The 27,712-nt window shown below is 51.7% G+C and overlaps 1 protein-coding gene across 1 annotated transcript in view; it reads left to right on the top strand.

The window, feature by feature from the left end:
• The first annotated feature begins 21,998 nt into the window (after positions 1 to 21,998).
• Positions 21,999 to 27,712, top strand: part of LOC128270177 (dopamine D2-like receptor) — an 85,312-nt gene continuing 79,598 nt past the window's right edge. The window contains exon 1 of the mRNA XM_053007583.1: positions 21,999 to 22,554. Within this exon, the coding sequence (XP_052863543.1) occupies positions 21,999 to 22,554 (556 nt within the window). The remainder of the gene's footprint in view (positions 22,555 to 27,712) is intronic.

The raw sequence follows: 27,712 nt of genomic DNA on the forward strand, positions 1-27,712 counted from the left end.
CGCTATCAAAATGCTCTGAATTGCAAATTTAATGTTCATTGCATAGCCACGACTCGCATGTTTGGAATATGAATACCGATGTTCGTGAGTGCCCAAAACGTTCGGTGAAATCACTAACGGCGCATGTTAAATAGAAGCAAAACACTCCCATGCCGAACCGTTGTCAGGCCAGAAGAGGACTAATTTAAGGACTTTAACTTATCTGAAACTCTTCCGCATACCGTTAGCGCTTTTGGCAGAAGAAAAACAAGAAATAAAGCTATAAACGAGCCCCCGGGTGGGAGACCAACCATTTTATCGGTCGATTGTTCACTGTAATGGCTTACATTATGTCCTTGATTTTTACATTGCAATCAGTGTTATTTAATAAAAAAAGACTGCAAACCTTTCATGATTTTTTTGTTAGCCTACAATTACGCAATTTTATTTGCCCTTTCATAGGACTGTAATTAGTTTGTGACTGTAGGTTTCCGCCATATTTTTCATAACATTTTCCAATCGACCGCCAATTAGAAGCCTTTGCAAAACCCCCATTTCCACCACGGGTGGTGCCTCTGTATGTGTGCCCGTGGATGTGCGACAAGGCGCATGGCACCGAAGCGCCCCCTGCTAATTAATATACCACTGTGCTTGAGGTTGTTCCCGGGTGCCCGTGGCTCGGTCATTATGCAAATGGTCAACAACAATGGTTGTTGTGGTTTGGCCACGGCATCGCGCGGCTCACTGCGCACTTCTCATCGGCTAGAATGGCCGTGACAGCGCCCCAGAGAGGCAACAAAAAAACAGGTCACTAGTAATCACCCGGCCGTCAGGAGTAGCAACAGGATGTCAGGATTGCAACTAGCCACCGGAGTCGGACCACCGGACGGTGTGGTGTCCGTGTATGTCGTTCGACACGAATCACGGCCACACGGAATAGCCTTCTCGTGACCTCGCCGTGGACGTGATTTGAGTGTTCGTATTTTCGGTGACTCGAAACGAACGCTGGCTGGCTGATATGTTAATCGCTTGTAGTTCTGCCCCCGGCGGACTTAAGATTAGGCACCCCGCAAAGGAAAGATGGTCCCCAATGGGCAGCAAAAGGCAATAGTTATGCTACATTAGGGCAGGCGGATTAACAAGCCGCGAGAATGCGAGGCTTTCACGCGATCGGATCGTTCGTGCCAACACCGAACGCCATACGCATCTCGATGGCCACACTAATTAGTCGGGCCTTCATATTTTCCACGAAATTAAATTCCACTCAGCCTGCCGGTGGCGGATGCCCAGCCCGTGGGCCAGCCGATGGCATTTCGAGTGAGTCGTAAGAAGGCGGCAGTCGGACAGCGGTGAGACATGGGCGCGTTAAGCGCCACCTGGTGGCCAACGTGTCGAAGAAAAGATTGATGTCGAATGGGAATGTGGACCTATATTAGCCTCCGAGGACCCCATACCACGCACTTAACGTCAATCGCATCCGATGTCGTGTCGATGCCTCTTGAGAGAGAGAGAGAGAGGCCGCCACTAGTAACGCACGTTTGGACCATAATTAGCAAACGAAATGATTCGTTTAGCCACATTTGCCGTCGGTGATCCTGACAAAAAACCCATGCCAAACACGGGACTGACGGGTGGCCGTCCAGAATGCTGATTAGCAGTCCGAGTGGCAGTCCACTCGACCTCCGGACCTTATTCATCTCCGTTCCGGGAGAACGGAATTCCGGCAACAAGGAAGTGGCCCACCGATGGAGAAGTAATTTGATCACCGGACTAACCGGATCGATGTAATGGAAAGCTGGAGGAAAACAAAAAAGGTGAAAGCAACGTACCCGTGTGGGGCCACAACACACACACACACACACACACACCCATTAGCCTGTGTCCGAGTTACCGGGGAGTGAGTGCTTTTCCGGGTGCAAATAAATTAGTGGCGAGAGTTGTTCATAATCGTCGGCCCTTCCAGCAGGGCTGGCCTATGGTTGGCCCAAAGTTTACTTCTCGAGGCACCAAGAAATAATTCAACTTCTCCCTATTCTATCCCTTCAGCAACGCGCTCAATCTGCCGATAGCCTGGCCCTTTCCTTATCGTTCAAAGTCCAGACCAGGAACCGGGAATTAGTTTCGGGCAGGGATGTGTTCAGACGTTACAGACGTTTGCACTTCTGGCTCTGGGCTGGGAAGAGCTACTGAGGCTCAATATTGTGGGCATCGACCCGAGATGAGTTCCTAAACGAATCCCGACTCCAGTGTGCGATTGCGGTGACAATGTGTTTCGGCTGCAATTATTATACGACCCCTACCGTAGGGGTCTCTCGCGAATCGAAGGCGTCGGCCGTTAGTGGCCTCGAAGTTGTGGTCTACCTCGAAAGTCGGTCCCGCCACATCGGTCGATTGGTTTCGCACATTTGCGCCCAAAAGCGGACGAAATGGAGCAATTGTGCCGGGGATCGCACCGGAGAGAGCGCACTCAGGAGACCCGTCAGGCGAAGTTAGTGACGCCATCTCGCCAGCCTCGGCCACGGCAAGGGATTGTCAACGAACCGTGCCTTCATGGAGGATGGAATCACCACCGTGGCCCTATATTTTGTCCATTATGCGGCCCACGCCCCCGTCCCCGGCTCGGCCCAGCCCGGCCCAATCGATCCACATCCGGTACGATGAATGTCCGGACGGGCGACCGCACGGACGGGACGGCTTTTTTGTGTCGACATTTCTCGACATTCGTCCTGGGGCCCGGTGAGTGGTGCTCCGGTCCGGACTCCCGGAGCCTCTCGTCAACCCGGCCCGGGCCGGGCCGGTAGGACGGGTGCACAAAAGTTTCGTCCCAAAAAAGGGATCAACCTCAGGGCCACCGCACCGATGGCCCGGCCCCGGTCTTGCCCAGCCTTGCCCGGGGTTCGCTGTAAGTAAAAACGATACACCGGAACGACGGTTATGACGAAATATATTGATATTGAAAATGTTTTCCCCATCGTCTGCCATCGTGCTGCCCTCCCCTGGCTCCGACGATCTCATTTCCGACGTGATAAAGCGCCGCGTACGGGTCCCTTCGGTGGTCTCCTGAGTGATGATCGTCCTTTTTTTCCTGCCTTCCAATTGCACTCGCCCGACGGGCTGTGTCGGATGTCGGCCTTCGGCCCATTGTAGGTATTGTTTTCATTCGCCACGGTTACGCCCACGGACGGGTAAGAATCATTGTTTCGCCCACTGCCCGCCACACGGAAGTCCGCTCGCCGAAGTCCAGGCCCACCGAAGAGATGTTACAGCACCGGAGGACAACAATCAAACGACAATACGGCGAGTACCAGGGCGCAGCGCGTGTTTACTTTGCCGGTTTGAGGTGGTCGACGATTCCTGATCGATTTTCTGTACCTTTCCTGGACGGTGGACTGTGTTTACTGTGCCCACAAGAGTTTGGTCGGTCGGTCGCTCTGTGTGTCAACCGACGGGGTTCAGATTGGGAAGGTCTCAGCAGTCGGTCTAACCATCGCCAGCATGATGTAGCAAGAATACTACCTTACCCGGCAAGGCCTACTGTCTTGTGGCAAGCTTGTGTTTATGGGCAACGAACTAAATACGGTGCGAACCCACCGCACGAATCCTTGAGTTATGGACTCATTAGGAAAATATGATTTCATACTACGCGCCGGTTGCCAACCTACCAACGTTGCACCCGCTGCGTTGCGTAGCGACAAATAATCCGCTTTCGAGCACCAGACACAGTAGCACACGGTCGTCGTGGAGCTTAGAGCGTTGGGAACCAACCGTGGCTCCAGCGCGAGGTTGTTTACGAGTCAACGACGACACCCCGAGGGAACATCGTCGCCGTCGTCATCACCGTGTGGGAAATTCGAAAGTAATTCACGTGTCAAATAGGTCACATACGGGGCGCGTTGGGAAGCCGTGTTTCCGTCCTGCCTAGTGAAGGTGATTCGTATCTAGCAGGCGCTGAGGTTCTCGGTACTCGGCTACTGCGACGGTGTAAAGTTGATTGCGTTGATCAACTGAGAAGCTACCGAGGAACCTTGGCCGTCAACCTAGGGGCTTAGGCGGTTGAGTACTTGGCGTTTTTTTTGCTTGGCGAACACCAGGATGTTGCATCCACGTAACGACGTAACACACTCTCTCCCAAGGGCACCTGTTCGCTATGCCTGTCTGGCCCGAGTCTCAGGCTGAAGCGCCACGAATCGATTTGTTTAGATTCGCCATAAAATATTAAAACAACCTTTCGCAACATTTTCTTCCCCACCAACCGGCGTAGGACCGCACCCCTCACGTACCTCACGCGGTGTCTGCACTGCTCACGTGGTAGGTGTCACAGCCTTCGTAAACGGCGTCAGAAGTGGCAGCGGCAGCAGCGTGAGCTGACGAAACACTCTTGGCAAAAGCCGGGCCAAGAAATAACGTGGCTCCCTTGCGCCGAGCCGAACCGGCAGCAGATTGAAGAGTGACTTGAGGCTTTTTGACGTCTCCGCCACCGAAACCCTCCCACCCAGGTTCTTGACTAAGAGGATTTTCTCGGCCGACCGGAAGCTGCTGCTGCTCGGAGGTTTTGGGAAAAATACGATCCGAAGCGAGAAAATTTCACTTTCGCCTTACCGAGACGGGCACGACCGTTCCGATGTGTGTGCGGCTCGGTTTCGGTCGCGTTGACAACTACCGAGGGGTGGCCTGTGATTATTATGAGGGTGTTACTCCCGGGGGGGTTGGGACCGAAAACGGGCGGGCCATCGGTTAAAAAGGGACCCTGGTCGCGCTCCAGAACTTGCCAGCAGAGCTCTCCCGAGTAACACGGCGAGTACCGTGCGAAGCATAGAGCACAGGAGGCGAGCGAGCAGCAAACATTCATCAATCATCGGCAAACATTCGGCCCCGCAGAAGGATTACCCGGGAGATCGGTGAACCGGCAGAGCGTGGGACTACTTCCCTCCCACTCGGGTGCCACGGGGTGGAGTTACCTCACCGCGCGTCTAGGTTCCAGGGAGCGATGATGGAGCACTGTTTCCAGAACCCCCCGACTTGACACGTGTACGTGAACACACGCGTACGCGCGCCCGTGTGTGTGCGTCCGGGTCTTCTCGGGCATCTCGGGTTTCGGGTCCACGAGCACCCCGGCGACGGTCAAACATGAACCTTTATCTGACACTCAATCCCTCAAGCGATCGAAAAAGACCCTGCCCGGGAAACAGCGATCCAGAAGCCCTCCCGGTGTTACTCGGGATCGGGATAGGGATGGGGTCACGACGCCCCTGCCCGCACATCCCACGTGACATTGAACTACAGATTCTTCCCCAACCCGGACCAGACCAGAGCGTTTGGTCCACTCGGAGGTCCACCCGGTGTACTCTCTGGGTATTTGTTTTCAGGTTGACACTGCCCGGTGGGTTTCGTTATTAATGAAGGAAGGTGACAGTTGGCCTGTTGGACCGGCCTAGTCCGGGCACGTTCCGGGAGTCCCCGGGAACTGCCGGACAAACAACCTTCCTTCGGTCCGGCCGTGGAGCGTGTGTGCGTTCAAACGGGGTGCACCAAACGCGTGAGTCAACATGGCGTCGAAATCGATTTCTCAATCACGACGCGGTTTTTTTCACCGCACTGTGTGATGAATGAGTGCCCGGGTGGCACGGGCACACATTGTTTTCCGTGCGTGTAGGACCAGAGATCTCTCTCTCTCTCTCTCTGCCCGTCGTGACAGGGTGACACACGAGTAAACACCGGTAGCCAGAAGTGTCAACTCCAGTGGCAGCGTCCACATTCTGCATAAGTTCGCATGATTTTGTTTGTCGCAAATAACATTGAAAGAAAAAAAGCGGCAAAAAACAATTCAATTGTCAATCCGCAAACCCGGAACGTGATGCGTTGAAAGGGCCCACGGGTAGGGCAGGCCCACGGAGTGTGCCCGGTAGGGGTCCGGGTTTGTTTTTTTGTTTGTGGCCCAACAACTTGTCAACGGTTTTTAAAGCCGAGCGTGGCATGTGCCACGAATGCCAAATTGTGGCACATAAATTAAATCCGGGGAATGAAAACATGCGCATAATTTGGTTTTTGTCGGTCAAAAAAGGCCGACTGACGGCCGAGAAAGTAAAGAAAAAACGGTGTAGTATTTTGGGTGTCTCGCCGAAGACACAGAAGGCAAGTCGGTGGCGCAGCTTCGGATGCACAAAACGTGTGCCCTCCAGCGAAAAGCGATAAATCGTTGATTCTTATGGTTTAATTAAATTCCCTTCAAACGCCCGGGCTTTTCACTGGCGTGTTTCTATCATCCGCAGATGTTTTTGTTGTTCGGGGTGGGTTGTAAATTGGCCCGGCAGCTCCCCACTAGAGGTCGACCCCCGATAAGACGGCCCCGATGCTTGATCCTGACATTGCCACCCGCCCAAAAAACACACTCACCTCATGCCGCTGTCATGTTCCCGGCAAGATATGGAAACATATTAGCATACTCAGCCACAGCCAGTCAGCCACGCGGGATATTCAATATCCTGTTCCTGCACGCGTGGTTCTTCTGCACGGTTGTGCCCTCTTCGGCGGTACGGGGCCGCCGCACCGCACACGCCTACGGGGCCTCGCCCTGGGCGCCAGCGCGGTTCTGCGTGCGTGGTTGCGGTGGAATGCCTTAGATGAATTTTTGAAGACATCCGAGAGTCCCGTTCGGTCCGAAGAAGAAGAGCTACTGTTTGCGTGGTCGTGGACCACGCCACGTGGAATGCAACCCCCGGGTGGGGTTCGCCTCGTTCGAAATTCCAAGCCCTTACGCTCATATGTGGGAGGCTCGAAGGTCCTGTTTCGGCCAACCTGAGCAAACTATCAGTTGCGCGAGTGGGGTGGACGATGGCGCTGGCGCTACGTTTCTTGGCAACGACTGGCTTACGCTTCAATTTCGTTCACTGCCGAAATCCGCCATGGCACCAAACACGCACGGCCGACCGGATCGTCTATCTTGCAGATTTTTGACATCCGTACTAGGTAAAATTGAGAAACAATTGCATAACGCAGCCCTCGGCGGGGTCGGATCAGACAGAGGAACGCACGTGGAAGGATGAAAGTCAATCTTCGTTACTCGAAGGCTCCACTCCACTCTGAGTACGGCACATGTGAGGTATATGACGCGTACATGGGCGAAGTGCGCGTACTCCGGTACATATGGCTCCGTTTATGGGTTCGCTTTTTTGTTTCGCCTTGCGAGGCAAGCTACCTACCATGGTGGCTCACGCTGAGCCGAGGGAAGGTTTATTGGAAATTTAGCAACATCAACGACAAACGTGTGCTCAATCCCGGGGCGCCCTAGGCGGGCGGTGGGACGAATGCTTTCCGGTGATTGGAATCCATCCGAAGACGACGACGACGACGACGACGGTCCTGTTCGGTTCTGGCGTAACTTGTGTACCAGGGAGCCCGGGCTCAACGTCAACTGACGAAATCAAACGCAAACGCGGAGGATAAGCCGTCACTCGATCAAATCGCAACATGTTACAGCAGCTTACGAAGCAGAATCGAATGATTCCGTTTGGGGCGGACGACGGTAGCACCGTGGGTACAACCGTTTCGATTCGATTGAGCTGCCGGATGGCTGCTTTGACACAGCCGGCGGCAAACGGTAATGCAAATTGCATCTATGATTTCGCCAGTATGGGCGTTTAATTGGGATTTCCGTGGAACTAGACCATAGCGCTACACGGTCTACGCAATGGAACGCGAATTGTAACTAGACCGTAGAAAGTAGGCCAATAACCGTCATTAGAAAACTTCTGATGTACTGTGGCAGATTTACCCGTAATTAACTTTTTCTGATGTAATTGAGCTTACTCTTGGGCATGTAAGCACGTTTGCCTACATTTAGGAGCAATGTATTCAGATGTTACTGAGCTACTTACAAAAATAATAAGAATAAATATGATAACAAGGTAGATTACAATAAAACAACATGTGTCTCTACTGATTGTTTAGGAAGACCAATGAGTCTCCACTGACCTACAAATGAAACAAGACTGTAGAAACCAGGCCAGTTATTTTTATTGCAAAACTTCTGGTGTACTTAGCAATACAAAATGCTGCTTCTTTAGTTTTCATGATGATGGCGCAATTTTAAATGTATATTCAAGTCAACAATGCGAACCGAATTGAGATAGTGTGGATAGGTTTTAATGTTGAAGTAATTCTGACATCACAATACCGTGCACAGCCTCACACTTACGCCCTCGACTCGACCCTTCTAAACGACCAGGCGTCTCCACCGAAGAACTCCACAAAAGACCATTGCCTGCTCCATTATTGATGGGAACATGAAGCGTGTTACTCTTTGTTATATCTTAAGCCGTAAGGCACGAGTGCGTTCCCGAATGGTTCGAAATGGGCATTCCAAGGATAAGCAGATAGATAAAAGTTCACTTCTACTCGGCCTGTATTTCCGAACTCACACCGAAGGCCTGAGTTTCCGGTCGACCGTGTCGAAGAGTACTGGACTAATGGTGTTTTAAAAACTAATCTTTTCTGGGTCCGGTTGCCGACCGATGGATCCCTTTGTGGCCGGCAATTATATCATTTTGTTTGATTGAAATGGCAGCCAAAGCGGTGGCTCTGACGTGCTCTTCCTTTCTGCAGAACTCGCTCGCACTCCTTCGCATAAAGATGCGGCGCACTTTCTTCTATCTTCCGGACACGGTCGGCTGCACTTTTATCCTGCTTAGCTGGTCGGCCCCACACACACATATACAGAGCCAAGAGCGTAACCGAAAGCACTGGGGCCACCGACAACGTTGCTACATTGCGATAAAAGGTTTCACGTTGCGCTCCGGTGCGGTGTATTTTCGCTTGTCATAATGGATTTAATTACGGCTGCTTGAAACCTTCATCAGAATGTGGGTTTTCGGGGCCGCCAGGCTCCTCGGCTCTGGATTTGGGTCCTTCTAAGAGTTTTTGTTTCTTTTTGTTTGCCCACCACGGTGCCCATAGTATTTCTTCTTCTTTCGGAGGTCCTGTGGTTTGTGGCGGTTGTCGACTTTAAGTCAAAATCTCGTTAAAATCTGTGCCTTGACTCTGTGCCTCCGTAGGATTTCATCTTCCAGCAACTTCTTGCAACTTTCTTGGCCGAGTGTACGAAAGCGTGCTTGGTGGGTGCGTGTAACGGGCGAGTTAGTGAATTTATTTTGTGATCCGAGTGAATCTGTGCGACCCAACCGGAGTGGCAAAAAGGACGAAATAACCCAGGCCACCCAAGTACAGGTCGGTCCGAGTTGGTCGTACGGTTTGCTAATGGCGTGAGGCGTCGAGAAGGTTTACGGGATGTTTCTGCTGCTGTTTTTTCTGTGCCTCGCGCCACAAACCAGCGGCAATGGAACATGACCAGGCACGCTACATCCGTGTTATCGTCCCGACCCTTACACTCACACACACACACTCACACACGTAAGTACACCAGTACCCATTTTTGTAGCCGTTTTTCACTCTCCGACGCTCAAAGGACCCGGACCCGTGATCCCGGGACCGCGGCTCGGCTGGATGGAGAGATAAAAGATGCTTCTTGCTACACTGTTGCCACACACAGAGCGCTGACCCGGAGAGGTGGGAATGTTTTCCATCGTGAAGTGTCACAAACGTGAGACGAAAAAAACTTGAGTTACTGGTCAGGTAAAAAGGTACGAGAATCGTGTTGCAGCAAATGGATGGCACGGCACTGAATGTGATAGCAAGCAGCACATTAGTCAAAAAGTGCATAAGACAATTAGAACACCCTGAGTGTTTTCGGTTCTGTAATTGGTTCTAGAGTTCGCAAGGATTCAAGTTGACAATCAGTCCAAGTTAGCAAATACGAAACTCACTTTGAAAGGAATCGTGTTAATATTAAGAAAGCTGCGTCACCTGTGCATCAACTTGTGCACTTATTGACCCATATGTTGTTTTCGAAGGCTAAGGATCCTCGTGACAGTTGGACCACCTGGTGGCCAACCGAAGGGAAAAAGTGCTGGAAAATCTGCCCCGGGGGTTGGATAACTGGTTGGCCAAAGGAAACTTTCGAAACTTACACCGAGAGCGCCGGGAATGAATGGGAAATAAAATTTAATCGTTTAACGAAAGAAACGAATCAACAGTGAAAATTGGACGTCACGAAAAGAGGAAAACTTTCTTCCGCGTCCGAGTCCGACTCTACGGCCCTGCGTGGGGCGACGACTTCTTCCGCATTATTATCGCGCCATTTCTATTCGAAGTGATCGTGATTGCTTTTCTTGGACTGCTGGCCGCGCTGTGTGTGTGTGTGTCTGTGTGTGTCGTCTTAATAGCATTTCCCTCCATTCACCGGGTGCCATTCTCGACCATTCAGTGATTGCTCGTTTGACGGTCCGGGCCCCGTGCGGGCTACCTTTAATTTTCATCTTCCGTGCCCACTCGGCCATGTTCGGGGGCCAGCGAGATGATAAACGAAGTGGAAAAATGGGCAAATCTGGCCGAGAGCATCTTCGAGGTACACCGCTGTCGAGTTCCCAAGAAGCCGGTTGGTTTGCTTTAACCTCGGTCGGAAAACACTCGAGCCCGGTGGTGCCGAGCCTTCTGCCGATGAGCGGAGCCACTGATTGGCGGTGCATGAAGGCGACACAACGCGCTAAATCCGCCAAAGGGACCAGACCGGATCCGACCCTTCTGGTGGTCCTAATTAATTATAAATAGACACTTTTTGCGGCTGCGGCCAAAGTGGACAAAACGAAGCCCCATGTGCGCGAATGCGCCGGTGTTGGCTGCCGGTTTTCGGGACCCGCAAAATGTTTGTGTCGTTTGCAGCACCACCTTCGTAGCTTTGATTGTACAGGCGACGGAATAGAATAATGAGATAGTAAAAGGTTTTGGCAGTAAACGCGTCCTTTACGGGCGCTTTGGTTGCATCTCTGTGCCGGTTCAGGAAGTTGAAATGGAATGGCCAATGATGAGCAAGTCAGCAGATGTCGATAGGGATTTCTTCGGAGTTTTTGCGGTTCAATCTTTGGCTACCGGTAAGCCCTTGGAAAGATTATGAAAAGAGAAACCTGGCGTTGCATTTCGTTGTGTAACGATTCAAAGATATAGATGGCTGCAGACGGACTATTGGTGTTTATCCTTATTTTATAGTTAAATGTGAACTGTTATCGGTAAATCGGTCGGTAAATCATACAAAAGATGTCATAAGAGCTGAGCATAGTGAATAAAATGCCAGTTGTTTACAGTTTCTGGCGTTACGATTATTCGTGGTATTTCAGGTAATAACCGAAGAATCGGAGCGCCGTATCGTAATTGTTGCGTCCAAATTCCTCCGACAGCGAAGCATACCTGACACGAGACAGTCCGTTCGGCAAATATTAATGCATTCCGTTAGGCGTATTGTCAACATTCCGTGCCTATTTGAAAGTGCAAATTGCAAGTACAAAGGCACAGTTTTTAACGCATCGATCAATCCTGGAATCCATCGTTGTGTAACGTCGACAGGAGAGCAATTTAATAACAAATGCCAATCAGTGCAGCACTCGCATATCTAATACATTTGGCGCATTGTTTCTAAGAATTGCTTCGTTTGCGATGGCACTTCCCGAGCGTAGCCGAATGAACGGTTTATTAATCAAGTCTTTGTTTGTGTTAGCGCGCATCATAACTGTGACTCAACGATATTGAGGCACGCGCTTGGCGCTACGAGAGTTATGAGAGGTGTTCAACCAAAGTGCCCGGTTCCCCAAAATCTCCCACCAGTGAGCCACCCGGAAGGTCTTCCGTGCATGAAGGGTGGGTTCCGTGGGCAGTTGGGTCGTAATGGAATTTTCACTTCATGAGCCTTCGGTGGAGCTTCAATGAAGCTAACGAAGCAGACCCACCAACGGTTCCTGTGTTCGCCTTGGATTTCACTGGCCGCACAAGAAAAATGGGCCCCCTTGTCCTGGACAATCGATGGGATTGACTTGAGAGTGAACCCAAACATAGTTTTCGTCGGCGAGGTGGCGTGGAGACCGAAGCGAAAATGCTTTATATTCATGACCGGCGAAGAGCCCATCTGGCCACATCCTGCGCGCCCACATCAGCTGGCGCCGGTGGTTGCGCGCGGCTCGTAATTCCTCCTGGGACCAGGCCCGAGAAAAGGAGCACTGGCGTGTGTTCACCTGTGAAAAATGCAAAAGGCCAAACGGGCCCACATGTGAAGCGGGGGCAAAGGCAAAACGGAAACGAAAAAAAAAAAACGGTTAGGTAACCTTATCCATCCGCTCATATCTTATGCATGTCTGATGCGTAGTCTCACCGAAGCGACGAGCAGTTGGCAAAACCAAAGACTCCGGGCTCCGGGAGCCGGATTTTGGTCAGGGATCCCACCTTCCAGGGAGCTGTTAAGACCGATGATGAGGTCGATTACGATGCAAAACCGAAGGGACCGGAGCCGGACTGGCGGCGCGCGAAGCGCTCCCGTAAGTGCTCACAAGTGGCGTGGAAATCCTGGCCGCCACCAAGATCCGAGAAAATCACACACCTTCGCCGGGTTTGGGACCAAAATACAATTTTTAAAAAGGCCACCCGCGCGCGCACACCGACACTTCAAAGCGATCGGCTTACTTATTATGCATGGCAACGTGGCGCGGGGCGGGGTGAAGAGGAATTAGCGTGTCCGTGGCCCACGCCGGAAGCGACACGGAAACGACGACCAACCAGGGGGAACGAACGTGGATCAGATATGCCGGGCCGGGTATATAATAGGGCAACCAACTAACGGTACGAGATTCCCCGGCGAATTCCCAAGGAATGGCCAGGATGCAAACCCCAGGACCAGGACCCCAGACAGCAGCCGGTGCAGGGTGGACCGGAAATGGTACGAAGATCGGCTCGCTGATAAGACCGGAAAGCCAGGAAATGAAATAACGGAAGCCAGCGTGGTGGTAGCAGTTCCTTTACGCCGACACGTCCCCATTGAGGTATGAGATAGTTAAAATGAACCTCATACATCAACATTCTTCCCCGCGCAGGGCACTGGCTGGCTGGGGGTAGGGGAAGGAATGAAAAATTCATGAAAATATTGCCTCTGCCAATTGCCTGCCCGGTCCGCCCGCCGTCGCCGCCATGCCCCGGGAGTTCGTTGGTAAACAACTTCTGGCGGAGAAGTTGGCCGCTCCACCGAGTGTGGGTGCTGCAAATGCAATTTTCACTCCGCTTTGTGCAATTTTCTTGTTCCGCCGACGACGGGTGGAAAGTTTCCTACAGCAGTGACAAGCCGCCCCCCGTGCCCAACATTGCCTGCTCCATCGAGTGGAAGGATGTCTAAGGATGCGCCCGCCGAAGATTCTCGGGCTGCTGCTCGAGCACGTAAAGTTCTTCATCTTGCGTGGCGCTGCTGAAATGCTTAAGACGCGCCTGCGAGAGAAGGGCGGCACGGCTTTGGCCTCGTTATTATAAGCCCGGCTCATCGTGCCACCCTCGAAGCCCGGTCTATCTGGGCTTATCTGGGTGTGGGCGGCGGCGGAATGTTTGAGCATACTCCGACCCCGACCGAACGCAAGCCCGTTCTGCTCATAAATAAATTAAAATGATCTTTCAACGGAATTGAATGATCACTCAGGCCGGCCGGCCGGTCGGCGGTGACTGGTGACCATCAGCAGCACTGTGCGGCACAGCTGCCGTTCTATGTTTTCTCACATGGACAGGCATTGTGGGGGAAGAAACGGTCTCCGTAGACCTCTCTGGGGCACCTCAAAACACATGTCTTCGAACGGCCCTTCCGAAGCCTGAATCAATTTCTGCGCCATTCAGACAGAAACGAGTCCGAAAGAAATTGGATCAAATGCCGCTTGTTTGGATTGTCCGGGTCCGGGCACGCAACGATTCCAAGTTATACAAACCACGTTCCCAGGCTCAGTCGGTCTAGTTACGGAGAGTTTTAATAAAATAAATGTTTGAAGATGTATGTGACTGTCGCTTACGAATTCCTTGCGACGCACGTATCGATTTTAGTTGGAAACCGTGCCTACAAAACAGGCTGACCTGTGTTATGTCAGCAAAGGTTTGTATTTCATCTGGCCCTGCGATAACGCTCGATGATGAATGTGCGGCCGGTTTGAGTTGGTCCGTTGGGCACAAAAACAATTCTCCTTCCCATAATTCCCAACTCTCGGGAACGGACATTCTGGTAATGTCCGGCTGGTCCAGCGTCGGATTCGTCAGACGCTTGGTGCAATCTATTTAATTGCGGGATTTTGCTCCGTAAAGTAACCGAAGATAGGCCATTTGTCAAAAGTAACACCACCGACGCTTGCTAGACATGTTTATCAAGCCGCATGTCTCTCAAAAATTCCCCGAACCGATCGGATTGGAACGCACCACGCAGGAACATCGGTGCTCACCGAAGTCGTATATTTCTTTTAAAACTTTATCACCGTATCCGAGAGTCCGATGCGGGCAGGTTCGAGCTCTGGATTTTCCCCGTAGCAAGCGGGACGAAACACGCCAAAGGAAATGGTCCTTGTACTGGCGGAGAGGGGTACTTCCAGGAATTTCATTTCATAAAGTACACATAAATCAGTCGGGCCGAATTTTACGTGATTTAACGTGGGGACGGCGCGCACTGGAACTTTCGTGCTGGGTCACCCTAGCCGACCACCCGGCGAGATCTGACCGGTGTGGACCGGAGACGGGGAGGGGCGCACAAAGCGGGAGCGCTTCGCGTCTCATTAATCACGATGGTGTAAATCCGTGGCAGTCACTACCGATCCGCCCCGATTGACGGATGGCGTTCGTTTTTCGGCTTCGGGGAGTTTGGAATGGACCGACGGGGGGAAGTCTGGATTCAATTGTATCGCCAACGTCTTGGGTGGCGTTGTCATTGACCATTTACGCCGAGGAGAATAATTACTCGAAATCACGGCCACGGTTAAACTGTAAATCGAGCGTGACAGAGGGGACTTTAGTTGGACCGGAATGGTACTGGTATTGTATCGGTTGTGGAACGTGATTACCTGCGAACAATGGGAACGAGGAAGTTTTTGTCTGGCCCTTCGGAGCAGAACTCCTCTGGATGACTCGCCCGATTGAGCTTAAGCTTTCATAGGAGCGTTCATATCGTTCAGGACATAGCGGTGGATTAAGCAAGTTATCGATTCCGGTCCGTCCGTAGATCAATACACTATTGAAATGTTCGGAATAATACTTTTAACGAACGTTTGTCTAAAACTTTTTCGTTTTCGATAGAAACTGATGTTACGGAGAGTGCCTAGCGCGCGAAGGAGCGTGATTCGTGATTCGCCTGTTTCGATCTCCGCCTTATGCGGGATCAAACGGCTGGATTGTTGCGGGATTAAAATACTCAAGACCGGACCATTCCGAAGCTAATGATAACTGCCTTTATTCTACAATTATCATGCTTCATATACAGTAATTTTTCTTACGATTACCCTATCTTTGTCTCTTTCTATCCATGCATCGCTTCTCGGTGGGTCCGGTGTCCAATATTTTCATCCTACGATCTAGGTGGCCTTGCTGTGGCCATGTGTTTTTCTACATGCGTATTTTAAGACGGCAACTGGACCCACGAAGTTCCGAATTTGTTTGGGATTCGTAGAACCCCTCGGTCGTAATGCTAGGTCAGACCTCGTCGCGTTCGCAACAACTGGAGTATCGTATTTCGCTGGAAATCGGACGGAAGCTTCGAGTCAGCTGTGGGAAACCACCTGATCACCGGTCGAAAAGATGCGCGCCTAAATGTAGGCAATCTACGGACGCCTAATTTACGTCTTGTTGGAAGATTTACAATGCACGTCTCCTTGCTTGATATATGTGCTCCCGTTACATTCGTCCGACTTTTTTCGACGACAATGTTTCACCGTCGTTAAATTGGAGATCGAACCCGGCGCCGGCGGGTTACGTTAATAAAAATTTACGTCGTCGGCAGGAACAATTTTACCCATCTTCCGAGCCCTTTACCGAGTTGAGTGCGACGCTACCGAGAGTAGTCTACTTCAAAGCGGTGTCGCAATATTGCAATTTAAATGAAATTTGAATTATTGATCTACTGCGCCAGTAACGCCGGTGACGGTACCGCCGTTCGCCAAGACTCGAGTACGGGTTCAAGAGTTCTGTGCGCTTCATTGGACCAGGAGCGGCGCGAAACCGTGGCAAAACCAGGCCCGAGCAGGCCGTTCGACTTTAAGACGGGCATGACTGCCTGACGGATTACTCCGGCGGAGAGTAAATTGATTCAGACTGAAGCTTCGCTCGCAGAGCCAGCAAACAAATGCGTGTCGTCCCCGTCTCCGGCGAGCGCAACTCGCGATTGGGTTCGTTTGCAAAAGGACACACCCGCCATCGAGGAAACGCTGCACACACACGCACACACCCAGGACGTGAGGATGCTCTAGTGTGTGGAGCCACGAAGGCTCGAGAGATGGAAATTACAACGTTGCTAAGAAACTTAGAATGTCAGGCGGCGACGACCGGCGGAGGGATGGCGCCCCAGCCGTGGGCGGTGCTGGCAAGGCAAGATCCTACATGGAATGTGCAATTTCGTCCTCCCCACCCGGGTCCTGCCGAGAAGTTTTTCTCTGAATTTTCTTCATTCTTTCTTGGCTGAATCGTTTCGTTTACGGATGAAAAATGTGGCTTAGAAAAATGTCACTCTCCGGCGGCCCCGAAAGAATTTCACTCTATGCGTGCCCTCGTCACGCAGCTGACAGGCTGCGGCCGACTCCGACATTCTCGCCTTCCCTTCCCTCCCCTCCCAAGCCTACCCCACGGCCCCGTTTGTCGTCTCACGGTGGTGGTGAGAAAATTAGCAAGTGTCATAAAAATTTAATGCCCCACAACAAATGACTGTCGACTGTAGACTAATAAGCCGCCGTTAAGCCTCCAGCCGGGAACACCGATGATGACGTGCAAGCCCGTGTGTGTGTGTGGCACGAGGATCCCAGACGACAGCTCACCGGAACGGAATTCGATTCCGCCGGTGGTTTGCATTAAAATTGCTCTCCAATTTCCACATTCTTCGCGGGAATGATGCTTCAATTAAGTTCCGCTATTGACGTCCTTGGCCACGCGCGAGTCACGGCAGCCGAAGATTGATTCCCTGGAGGGTAAGGTTTTTTTGAAGTGCGAAACCGACCGCGACCGAACGCTGTAGGGGCTGTCCCGCTCATGCCCTTTCCCGCGTCGAAGGAGCAGGGTTTTCCACACCGAAGCTTTCTCGTGGGGTGGCTTCAAGTAGCAGCTGTCGATGGAGCGACGTGGCATTCGGTGACGGGGACGTCATCCGGGTCTGCCTGTGCATGGATGTGTGTGTGTGTGTGATGTCTTTCTCACATGTCAGCACTTTTCCCTACCGCCGAGCCCGAGCGGAAGCAGACCGTTCAATGTACACTTAAAGCGTGACGTACGGTGCACTTTGGAGGTCCACTCCTCGCCGACCTCGAACCCGTAGCCCGCCCGTCGCACGGGCCCAGCCAGCACAATGTACTGTTTGAGTAACGAGCGTCACTTTGTGCCAGACGAGCGGCGATATATTTGCAGAGTACGTGCGCCATGGATGCCGCATTAAGGCACAACCTCTCTCTCTCTCTCTCTCTCTTTCTCTGTGCCCCGCTGCTTCGTGGGGCATGGTCCTGTGCATTAGCGCATTTGTAGGCTGCGAAGGGGCACAAACGTGTCACGGAACCATTACGGTACACGGTACACTGCACCGGAGAGTGCAGCAACGGCTAGGAAAAAGTATCTATATAAACCATCCTCGCGCGGGAAAAGCAGGCAACACGTTGCCGCCGTCGCCGCCATCCATCCGTCCGGTAACATACCGGATTGGATTTTGTGGAGGCGCTTCCTTTCAGCAAAAAACGGCAAGGCCGTAAGCACCGTAACGCAGGCGAACGTAACGTTGCTCAGCGAGCCGTGGAGGCATGCAACCTGTAGAGCGCTACGGGATGCTGTGGGGCTGTCGTGTCGACGCTCGCCTGCAACCCGATACTCGCTTAACTCGCCCACCAGTTTTCGACCGGAGCCGAGAGACCTGCTGTCACGTGTCCGAAGTTATGGGCCCGCCACTGGAGCCCGGGGTTTGTATGTTAATTGCACTGGCGGCCACGCGGCGAGGACGCACAACTTTAGCAACCATAATTCAAACAAGTTTCCGTGCCTTCGTCGCCCGGGGGAGTCCACCAGCGGAGCGACGGCGTGGTGGTGGTGGTGGGCAAACTTTCGTCCGGTTTAACTTCTGCTAAAACTATCCCCGATCCCCTAGGCCCAGGACCCGCTGGAAGCTGCACCCGATCTGGTGGAGATGGCTTCCGGTGAACCCTTTTTGCGGCGAATGGAAAGAAGCCCTTGCGATGGTTTTCTTTCTTGGAGAATTTAAATCGATATCACCGTTGGAACACCGTTACCTTGGGTCTTGATAATAAATAATACATGTGTGGGGCGATAAATTATCAGAGCCGGTCAGATGTTAGCGTTGGTTTTCGCTTTGAACCGCACGGTTCTTATACCCTTCGGTAGCCATCATGACGATCGGTGCCGATGCGGTGGCCGCGTGGTCGGCGCTCCCAGCCCCCTGTCGGTGATCATCGGTTCAATTCCCAATTCCCAACCTTTTGACTTGTGCCACATAAAATACAAAACACCCATAATCCATTAACGAAGCTAGTTAGGTGTACCGGCGCGCAACCCATCCGTAAGCTGTTCTCATTCTTCTTTAAAAAAATTCCCCAAAATTCGCGCGCTGTAGTTCCCACCACTAGTCGATGTGTTGTGTGGCCTTGGACCATTTTTCTTTGCCAGCCCAGCCCACGCTGACAAGCAACTCCTTGTCCTCGGTGTATTAATCAGCCCCAAATCACCCGCTGGCTTCGAAAGTCGCAAGACATAACTCTCGCCCAAGATGACTTCTGCACCGCACCGGGGCACCGGGCCTGGACCCTTTTCGCAGCTGGTGGTGGCGGTGGTGTGGTCGCCAAGGGCGGCGAAGAAATCCGGCGAACTTTGCCGACAGTTGTAATGGAAATGTTTCGAGCGGTTCGGATTGCGGCAGCTCGGAAGTTCTTGGCCATCGTCGTTCCCTTCTGGGCCGCGCCGGGCTTCCTTCCCCAGGGTTGACATATTTAATTCGGAATCATAATTTAATGTCCAAAGTTGGGAAACGGCAAAAAAATGTGATTCGTTTCACCTTTCGGGCGGCGGACGCCGTGGTTTGTGCTCCGTCAACAGTGGCTGGTTGGGAAAGTTTGTTCATCGCGGATTCATGGGGTTTTCGGTACTTCTTTTTATTGCTCGTAATTGTGGTCGGACGGTTTAGCAGGCGAAATGGCGGAGCGGTAGCTCGCCTCGCGTGCCTAATGCTGAGGGGGATTAATTACTGTTTGCTTTCAAATGTTCAGTTACGTGATGAATGTTTTTCTTCGGGCGATGGGATGGTTATCGTTATTTTAAGGAAATATTTAAACAGGGGAACAATAAAACGGCGAACGTAATTGTGTGTTTCAGTCGAACATCCTTTCTTTCTTTTGATTTCTACAGCAAGGTTGCAAACGGTGAATTTTGAAACTATCGGAACAATCAGAATAGTTTCTACATTCTATCGCTTTGCTTATGAAAAGGACCGTGACGACCGTTTATAGCAATGAAGTCTTTCCTCTATCGTGAGCGAAATGCATTCAATGTGAGTCGTTTATGTAAAGCTTCCAAGTTCGTCAGTTTCCGTGGGAAGTATGATTATGAAGGCGTAGCAGTTGGTAACTGGTAATCATTCTTGTTTGTTACTCTTAGCTTTCAAATAATAGAAAAGCTTCATGAATTCACAAAAAAATTCATTTTCAATAAGCCCGACAAGTTTGACGTAAGCCGTATGGCTGTGGTTTTTAATCAATAGCACTGTCCAGGAGCATCAACAACATTATCTAAAAAAATGACTGCTTAATGGTAGATAAAGTATTATATAGGTTCTAGTTTTGGGTACCTACTTATTGGATCCTTGACATACAAAACTAATCATTTATTCGGATTATGCTTTTCAACATTACTCATGAGAACAATAATGTAAACGTGGCTTACTGACAAACGATAATTTACTGCTACATGAAGTCCAATTAGTTTTATTGCATCCTTCGTCGCTTATGACCTGGTCGTACCTGGATTTATTTAACCTCATAACTTAGTAATAAAACCTTCATATAAGGTTCATATATGACAAGTTTATTTAAAAGAAGTTTACCGAATAGCGATTTCCTCTATATTCACTTGGTTGCAAAGAGAAAACCGATCTGATGGCCCGAATCGATATTCGGCCGGCTAAAAGCCCAAAAGTAATGATGTTTTTTTTAAGTTTAATCATTTTCATACATTCTTTCCCATAAATCCCACCTTAATATTACAATCATTATTAATGTCGGTTTATCTCTTCTCCCGTTTCAGATCGAATCGGCTTTACTTCGCTCATACTTACGGCAACTGCTTCGGATCGCTTACAGCTTACAGCTTCGGCCCGACCCTCGACGGCCCGATCGTAATCGACACGTGTGCCGGTGCATTAATGTGCAGGCTTAACGCAAAGTGTCACGTTGCGCGGAAAATAAGCAGCTGTAACCGTAATACAATTAATTTAAATTAAACACATCACACGGCTTCCACGAACCCGAAGTGACACCAGAAACCGCCACTACCACTACTAGTGGGGCGTAAGGAAAACACGGCGAGAGCGAGGTGTTTAATCAGATTATACAGTTCGTATTTTTTTGGGTTTTGTGCCGGGCGGACATCAAACCGGATCACAACGAGCATCGGCAGCAGCAGCCGAAGTGTGAACGTGTGCAATTATAATGCATTATTTAACGAGTGGCCGCTTCGTTCGAAGCGGTGTTGAAGTCCTGCCGCTATCTGAGACCGAATCGGTGGTTCCGCGGGATTTCCGGGACAGGGTTCAAATTGCCTCCCCTCTAATTAGCAGTTGATTAAAGGTGGCCTCGCCTGGTCACGTCAGATCCGTAGCGCACATCCTGTTTTGCGCGTTGTTTTTGCCCTCCCAAAAACGTGGCGTATGAAGTTCTAGAGAACGGTGGCCGGCAGCGCTCGGAAAAACAATTTGCAGTGACACACACACGCGCGCACCTCAAAGGAACTCACCGGAAGCGGGTGAGGCTGCCCGCAATTCGCAACCCTTTTCAATCGTCGTCGTTTCTTTCGTTTTTTTTTCAGCAACGCCAGTTCGACCAGAGAAGGGGTGCAGCATGTGGTGGGTGCAGGGTCGCCCCGGGGCAGTGAGTGCGTTGGCGGAAAATTCAAACAATTAGCACACCTGTTGCGATGTGGCGTGAAAAGTGCATTTCCTGCGTCGTGGCGTTGGGTTGCCGTGATTTGTTGTGATTGGTGGCGGTTGTTTCGGTTCCGTTTTCCGCCTCAGTTCTCACTTCCGGCCCGCGTGTGTGTGTGTACGGTGGTGCTGTGGAAGTCGTGCGTGACTCGTCGCAATCAGTGGTCCGTATTTGGGGAACGTGAACGAGTGGGCCGACTGGCTAGCTCACTGGCAATGACGATAATGATGGTGAGCGCACCCCTGGCGATGATGATGGTGAGCCTGGTCGGGAAAGCCGCCGGGAATTGATTCTTCCGAGAAAAGAACGAACACAGAAAACCGGGTCATCCATCGGACGGTGCCCCGTACGCCTAAAGTTCGGATCATGGCACGTCGGTGCAGGTGAGATGCGACCGAGTGGGAAAGGTGGCCGAGAAGAGTGCTTCAGTGTGCCAGCAAACCCGTGGCGCAGCAGTTCCAGACGTCAGCAAATTTACAGTTTCTGCGACAGCTGCCCAAGCTGCTCGTCGCTAGATTGGGCCCCGATGTAGCATGTCCACGAGCGCCGGAGGCATCGTGTAGCGCCCGGTCAGGACCGGGCACGTGACTCGGACGAACAAATCGTTTCCCGATACGCGCGCGCGCAACGAGTGAAATGAAATTACTGCTCCTGTAGTGTGCTCCTGTAGTAGTGGTTCCTGTAGTTCCTGTACCGACCGACCGACCGAGATACGGCCGCGTGCAGTTCGCCCCCGAAGGCGAGATGGTGACGACGGTCAACGACAGCCAGGTGGACACGGGCGCCGGCGGCTGGTCCCTGGGCTCCTGGGACTCGCCGGACTACTTTCGTCTCTTCGGCGACGGTGGCTCCCTCTACAACGATAGTGACGCGCGGCCCCAGCAATCGCTGGACGAGCCGGCCCGGCCGGTGCTGGACGTGCGGGTGCCGGACAACCGCTCGTCGACCCTAGCGATGGCGGCCGCGGCCCTCCTCTCCTCGCCGGGACTGCCCCCTCCAAACGCTTCCGGCCACGGCACCAGTGGGGGCAACGGGTCCGCCGGCAACGATAGTTACGCCTCGCAGCCCAGCTACCAGTTCCTCGTGGACGAGCCGCCGGGCTTCAATGGGTCGGCCCGGGCCGCGGCCACGCGCCCCGACGGTGATGGGCTCGACCGGGGGAGCGTGTTCGCGCTGTTGGCTGAGGATTTTAGCGAGTACTTCTACAACTACAATGGCTCGAGCGCGAACGAAACGGGCCTGGCGGGGACCGCCACCAACTGTTCGCTCACCAACTCGACCTGCGGTGGACCAAGTGAAGGTACGTCCCGTACGGATGATCGTCGTAAATGCTGATTAACTGCCACAAGCACTCAGGGCTAACAGGTCTCGGTCCCTCGGTCCCGCGGACCCGATCCGTACCGTTTTCGCTTTTCCCGTTCACGCTGACTCGGGGATTGCGTGGCCGGCAAATGGGTCGATTTGTTCGCCGGTCGATAGGGCCGGGAGTCCCTAATGATCCTGTTAGCTGCTGGCTGGCGGGCCTATTAAAGCGCACCGAGTGGAACAAAATTTACTTAAATGTATTGAACATTTTCCGCCCTTCCGCGTTCTCATTAACCGAAGTGAAGTGGGTCTCTGATCTCACGCAACTCCTGGTGGTCGCCACATTCTGGAGGCCCGCATTGTTCTGGAATGGAATTAATTATCAAATTAGAGCCGAAGATGATGTCCTTTCACAGGTGTGAAGACTCGCGAGCATGTTCGCCGATTAGCCTAATCCAAATATACCCTTAATATGATAGATTTGTCCAGTCGGAATCCCAGGTCCCTGCTCAAACCCAGGAAGTAGATTTGAACACGGAGATATTTCAAAACCGTTTGCTTCGGAACGTTCGAAGCACTCGGCGAGCGATTTATTAGAGCGTACCGGCCGCCGGCCGAGCGATTGCATCCCATTTGTCTCGGCTGGGACGCAACCCAAGACGACGACCGGTGTCGGTCACCCTCGCTTTCTTAACCACTAGCTTCGTCCCGGTGTGCCTCGGGGTGCGAGCCTTACGCATTATTTATGTTCATTTGAATTTAATGAAAACAAGGTACATTCAGCTCCCTTCAGATGGTTCGTCTGATTCGCGGAACCACCCACGGGAAACATAACCTCGCGAGCACGTCTGACGAATGGAAAACAGTTGGCGAATGGGAATGAAAAGAAAAATATATCAAACGGAACGAACGTTTCAAGCGTTTTCTTTGCGACCTACACACATACGCCGCGCGGGCGGCGAATCCTCAGCGCAGAACGGTTTGGAGGGAGAAAAGTACCGTAACGCAGCGTAAGGATGTGGTTTTAACCTTATGCGTTGCTTCCGGCCAATGATGACCCTCTCCTAAAAGCTCGCATTTCAAGTTAATTGGTTTGACGCCACGCTGAAGCTCTTTATGATGGCCGCGTGGCGCACTGCATTACCCTGGCACCTGCCAAACCGAACCATAGACACATGTTTAAACAGTGCTTCTTGTCTACGTTGCACCATTTCTTTTTGGCTGCTTCCCAACGAATGGCCCCAAAAAAATTGCGAAAGTTTTGTGCCAAACGGTGCCATGAACGGCCATTTTGTGGCACATTTAGCAACGGCGGCGGCGGCGGCGGAGACATGGAAGAGTTGATAGTAAGTAATCGTCGGACCCGGGCTGCCCGGGCCGCAGACCGACCCTAACCAGAGGTCCTGGCGAGGTCCTGGCTCCCGGGAGCCTCCCAGCATCCGGGCGGTTAATTAAAATGAAGATGAGTTCTCTCTGCATGAAATGAATTAAAATGACTTTGACCAACACCCCCAGTGGGGTGGTTGGTCCCGGTGGTCGGTGGGGTGGTGGTACACGTTGGGGTGGGGATGGTGCTAAGTGGAACACGCAGTGCCAGCCCCCCAAAGCTGACCCCCTTCGGGCATTACACTTCCGAACGCTGACGATGACGAGCGATGTGGTCGCTGTCCGCTGGCATGTTTAAGGGTGGCCGAGAAAATTCTCAGCCACTGCCCCCGTGCCAGCCACCCAGGGTGGAAAATGATGGAAATTATTTTCCACCATCCCCGTGCCCCAAAATTCGCTGCTCGGTCCCACTCGGTGTTCTGCTTTTTCCACTCGATCTCCACTTTGGACGAGCGTTGGTTGTGGCTCGGCCACTCATTAACCATTTTGGAGCACACGGTCCGATGTGGTGTGGTGTCCATCCAGTCCCACGGGACCGGTCTGGTGCCTCCCTGGAGAGTGAGCCGTTCCAAAATGGAAGGTTTCAGGCGGAGGCGAAGAAAGTGAACGTGGAACGATGGACAACGTTATCCTTGGAAGCCTTCTTCCGGTCGATTTATGAACCAGTGGCCAGTTTTAGTGAAGAAGTTTCGTTCGCGACAATAACATGAGCTTAAGTTTGACTTCAGTTTGTCGTAATTTACCCAAATTTTGTCCCGTGTGATTTGGGTGTAAAGTTTGGCAGTGTGTGGTGTATTTGGTCATAAACATCTCCTGGTCTTGTCGTCATTACATTAGAACGTGTACCGAAAAGGACCTTGAAGCTTTGTGATGTGTTGATACGTCGCTCTACGCAAACGCACCTTGATTATCGTTTGTTTGCCGTACGACTCGCTTCATTCATCATATTTTCGTTATTATTTGTTCATTATCATGATTAGGCCACATCGGGCGGAGCGAAAAGAAATTACATTCAACACTCTCATTCCATTCTCGTGCCCGGCGGGCAGTTCGCCGAAAAGGCGCGCTTGTCAGGATCTCTCCAAGGTAAGGGCGACCGGGGAATTCTTAAAATCTCAACGCTTAATCTTGGAGGAAATTAGAGGAATATTTTTCATTAGCATCGTTTCACGTTTCATCCGTTCGGATCGTTCCGTGCTTTCGAACGTTCACTTCACGTTTTAATATCCGCTTATCCATTAAGCGGGAGAAACGGAACATTTTTTCCACACAGCGCTCCAGAAAAAGCAATTTCGAGCAAACCGCATGGCCGCCCGGTTTGGGCAAATAGCGTAACCGCGTCCATGTTTGTTCATATCTTCATGCCGCTGGAGATTGCTTATCAAAGATGCTGATGCTCATCAGCGTTTGCGCCGGGTTCGCGTTCAGCGCACAGCCGACCGAAACGTGTGTAGTGGTAATGTGGCTCGTCACTCGAGAATCAGAAGGCAGCCACCGGCCCCTGTTTTCCCGGAATGCGACTGATGTCGGTGAACCGCCTACCATTGTCGCCGGCCGTACGCCAGTGTTTGTATGTTTTCCCAATGCACGGTTTGTGTTTCCTGGAAAACTAACGCTGGGTAAGTTTGGTTTAAAATACTACAGATAAACATTTACGCTGCAGGCCATCCGATTTTCAGTCGTCGAACGAAAATTCGAAACAACCAGCGAAAAACAGGGCCTTTTCGGTGGGCTCGTGATCAAATCTACACGTCCTGAAGCCCGGTGACTACGCCCGGTTCCGAGCACGCCCTGCTCGAGGTAATGAACACGGTAGACTCAAACGCCGCTTGAAATTAGCTCGTGCGGATTACACTCCGACCCTCTAATTGGGGCGTTTCCGGTTCGGCCGTCGGAGCCAGGCTCCGTATCCGGTTCTGGGATCCCGGGGAGCCCGGGTTGATGAGTTTTAAACTTTTCACCTGTGACTGTGAGCCCCAGGCTTCCGGTCGGCGCTGAAATATTTACCATCAATTTACGGGTCGTGCCAATCCTTGCGTTTAATTAATAATTGAATTAAATCACTCATAAAATCTGGCCGTCACCGAAGGCGTCAAGGTCGCACGCCCTCCTCCGCTGGCTGGCGATGATTTGTTTCAGGTTCCGGTTTCAGGGATCCGGGAAACCCCCGGGTGGAATTGCCCGGGGCGTGAATTTTCCGTTTCTTGTTAAAAGCGAAAATGGGCCGCTCGCGCCTGTGAACGAGAGAGGCGTTGTCACCTTATGAATTATTTCGCAAGCGCAAGCCACGAACTCGCAGCTCCCGTGGTCCCATGGAAATTTAATTTCGATTGATTCCTAATTTATTCACTCTTTGATACTTTGCTGTGTCTCGGGAGCAATGATGTCAACACGGGTTGCTCCCCGTCGTTCCGGGCGGCACCGTTTCGTTAGACCGTCCGCTTTGAAGCCGGAACAACAGCCGGCCTGATGCCGTAATGAATGTTCGGTCTAATTAACCGGGTCACCGGACGACCGGTGAGTTGGGCTGGGCGGCGTAATTCTCCGAAAGGGGCGATCGATGGAAGTACGACTCCTGTGCCAGCCTAAGATGGGCCATGGGCCGCCCCAGCGTTGGATGAGATGAATTCAATGTATTGCCGACAATGCCGCAATATGCTTCTAGCGCAGGTGTGCTGGCTTTCGTGAAGACACTGTGAGACGGCACCGAATGCAGCTTTTTAAAGAGCCTCGAAGACGAAGAAACAAAAGCCTCACCTTAGAATGGCGTCTTCAACGAATCGGAATAAAAGTATCCTTTGGCGTCCGGCAGTGACCTTTAGCCACGGCGTCTGTACCGGGGCTTTTTTCGTCCAAAAATTGAATTCATTTCGTTAATCTGCTGAATAAATTATAATTATAAATGCGCTGTGCAGCTCGTGGCCCACATTGGCCACGATCCTGGGTCGCAAGAGGTTCCGGCTCGCAAGCCACTCGTAAATTTCTTAGACGCTCGTGCCGTGTGGCTCGACAAACAGTGGCTCCGCAGCGCAGTGCGGCTCGAGTGTTGTGTCAAGTGTTCCCCCGAGACGGCCCGGCCTGCCGAACCTCCCGCAGATGACGATGATCATTGACAGACCGGGACTTCTGGGCCGGCTGGAGCCGGTTGGTCTCCACCGGGCTTTCGCAGAGAATGGAGATGGATTTAGAGATTAGCCGGTAACAAGTTGCTGCCCGCAAGTCGGCGTCGAATGGGACGCCGGATGAGGCTCCTGCGAACGGGCGGCCGCTGAAGGTGCGCGCCACTTTAACGAAGCTAATTAAGTGCCTTCACGGGTCTCGGTGACAGTGAGGCGAATGATTTTATTTGTGGAACTGAATTAGGTAAATTTTCCGCCGAGAGCTGGGTAGCGACCGCACTGACCTATTAGCGTGATGAATGGGGGATGCCAAGTGCTGCTCGAGGTTTGATCTACTTGACTACGTCGACGTGACTCTTCTGATGTTTTATAGAGGACTAGAACGACCGTTCCAGATCTTAGTCTAGATCTGTTCCAAAACAAAATTAAGTTACGACTGGCTTTGTGCATCACCCGTCAATTGTTGTCCAATCAATCGCAGAAGGCGTTGACCAAAAGTTGCAAAGCTGCTGTCAAATTGTACTCCTTGTTTTGGGTTTCCTATTTAAGGTGGTTAGTCACTTTTGAAAAATTTCAAGTAAGTTTTCTTATAACTTTTTGGTGATTAAAGTTTGTTTATTTGATTTTAGATAGACTACTTTTTACTTA

The sequence above is a fragment of the Anopheles cruzii genome, chromosome 3 (assembly GCF_943734635.1).
Source record: "Anopheles cruzii chromosome 3, idAnoCruzAS_RS32_06, whole genome shotgun sequence".
NCBI classification, from domain to species: domain Eukaryota; kingdom Metazoa; phylum Arthropoda; class Insecta; order Diptera; family Culicidae; genus Anopheles; species Anopheles cruzii.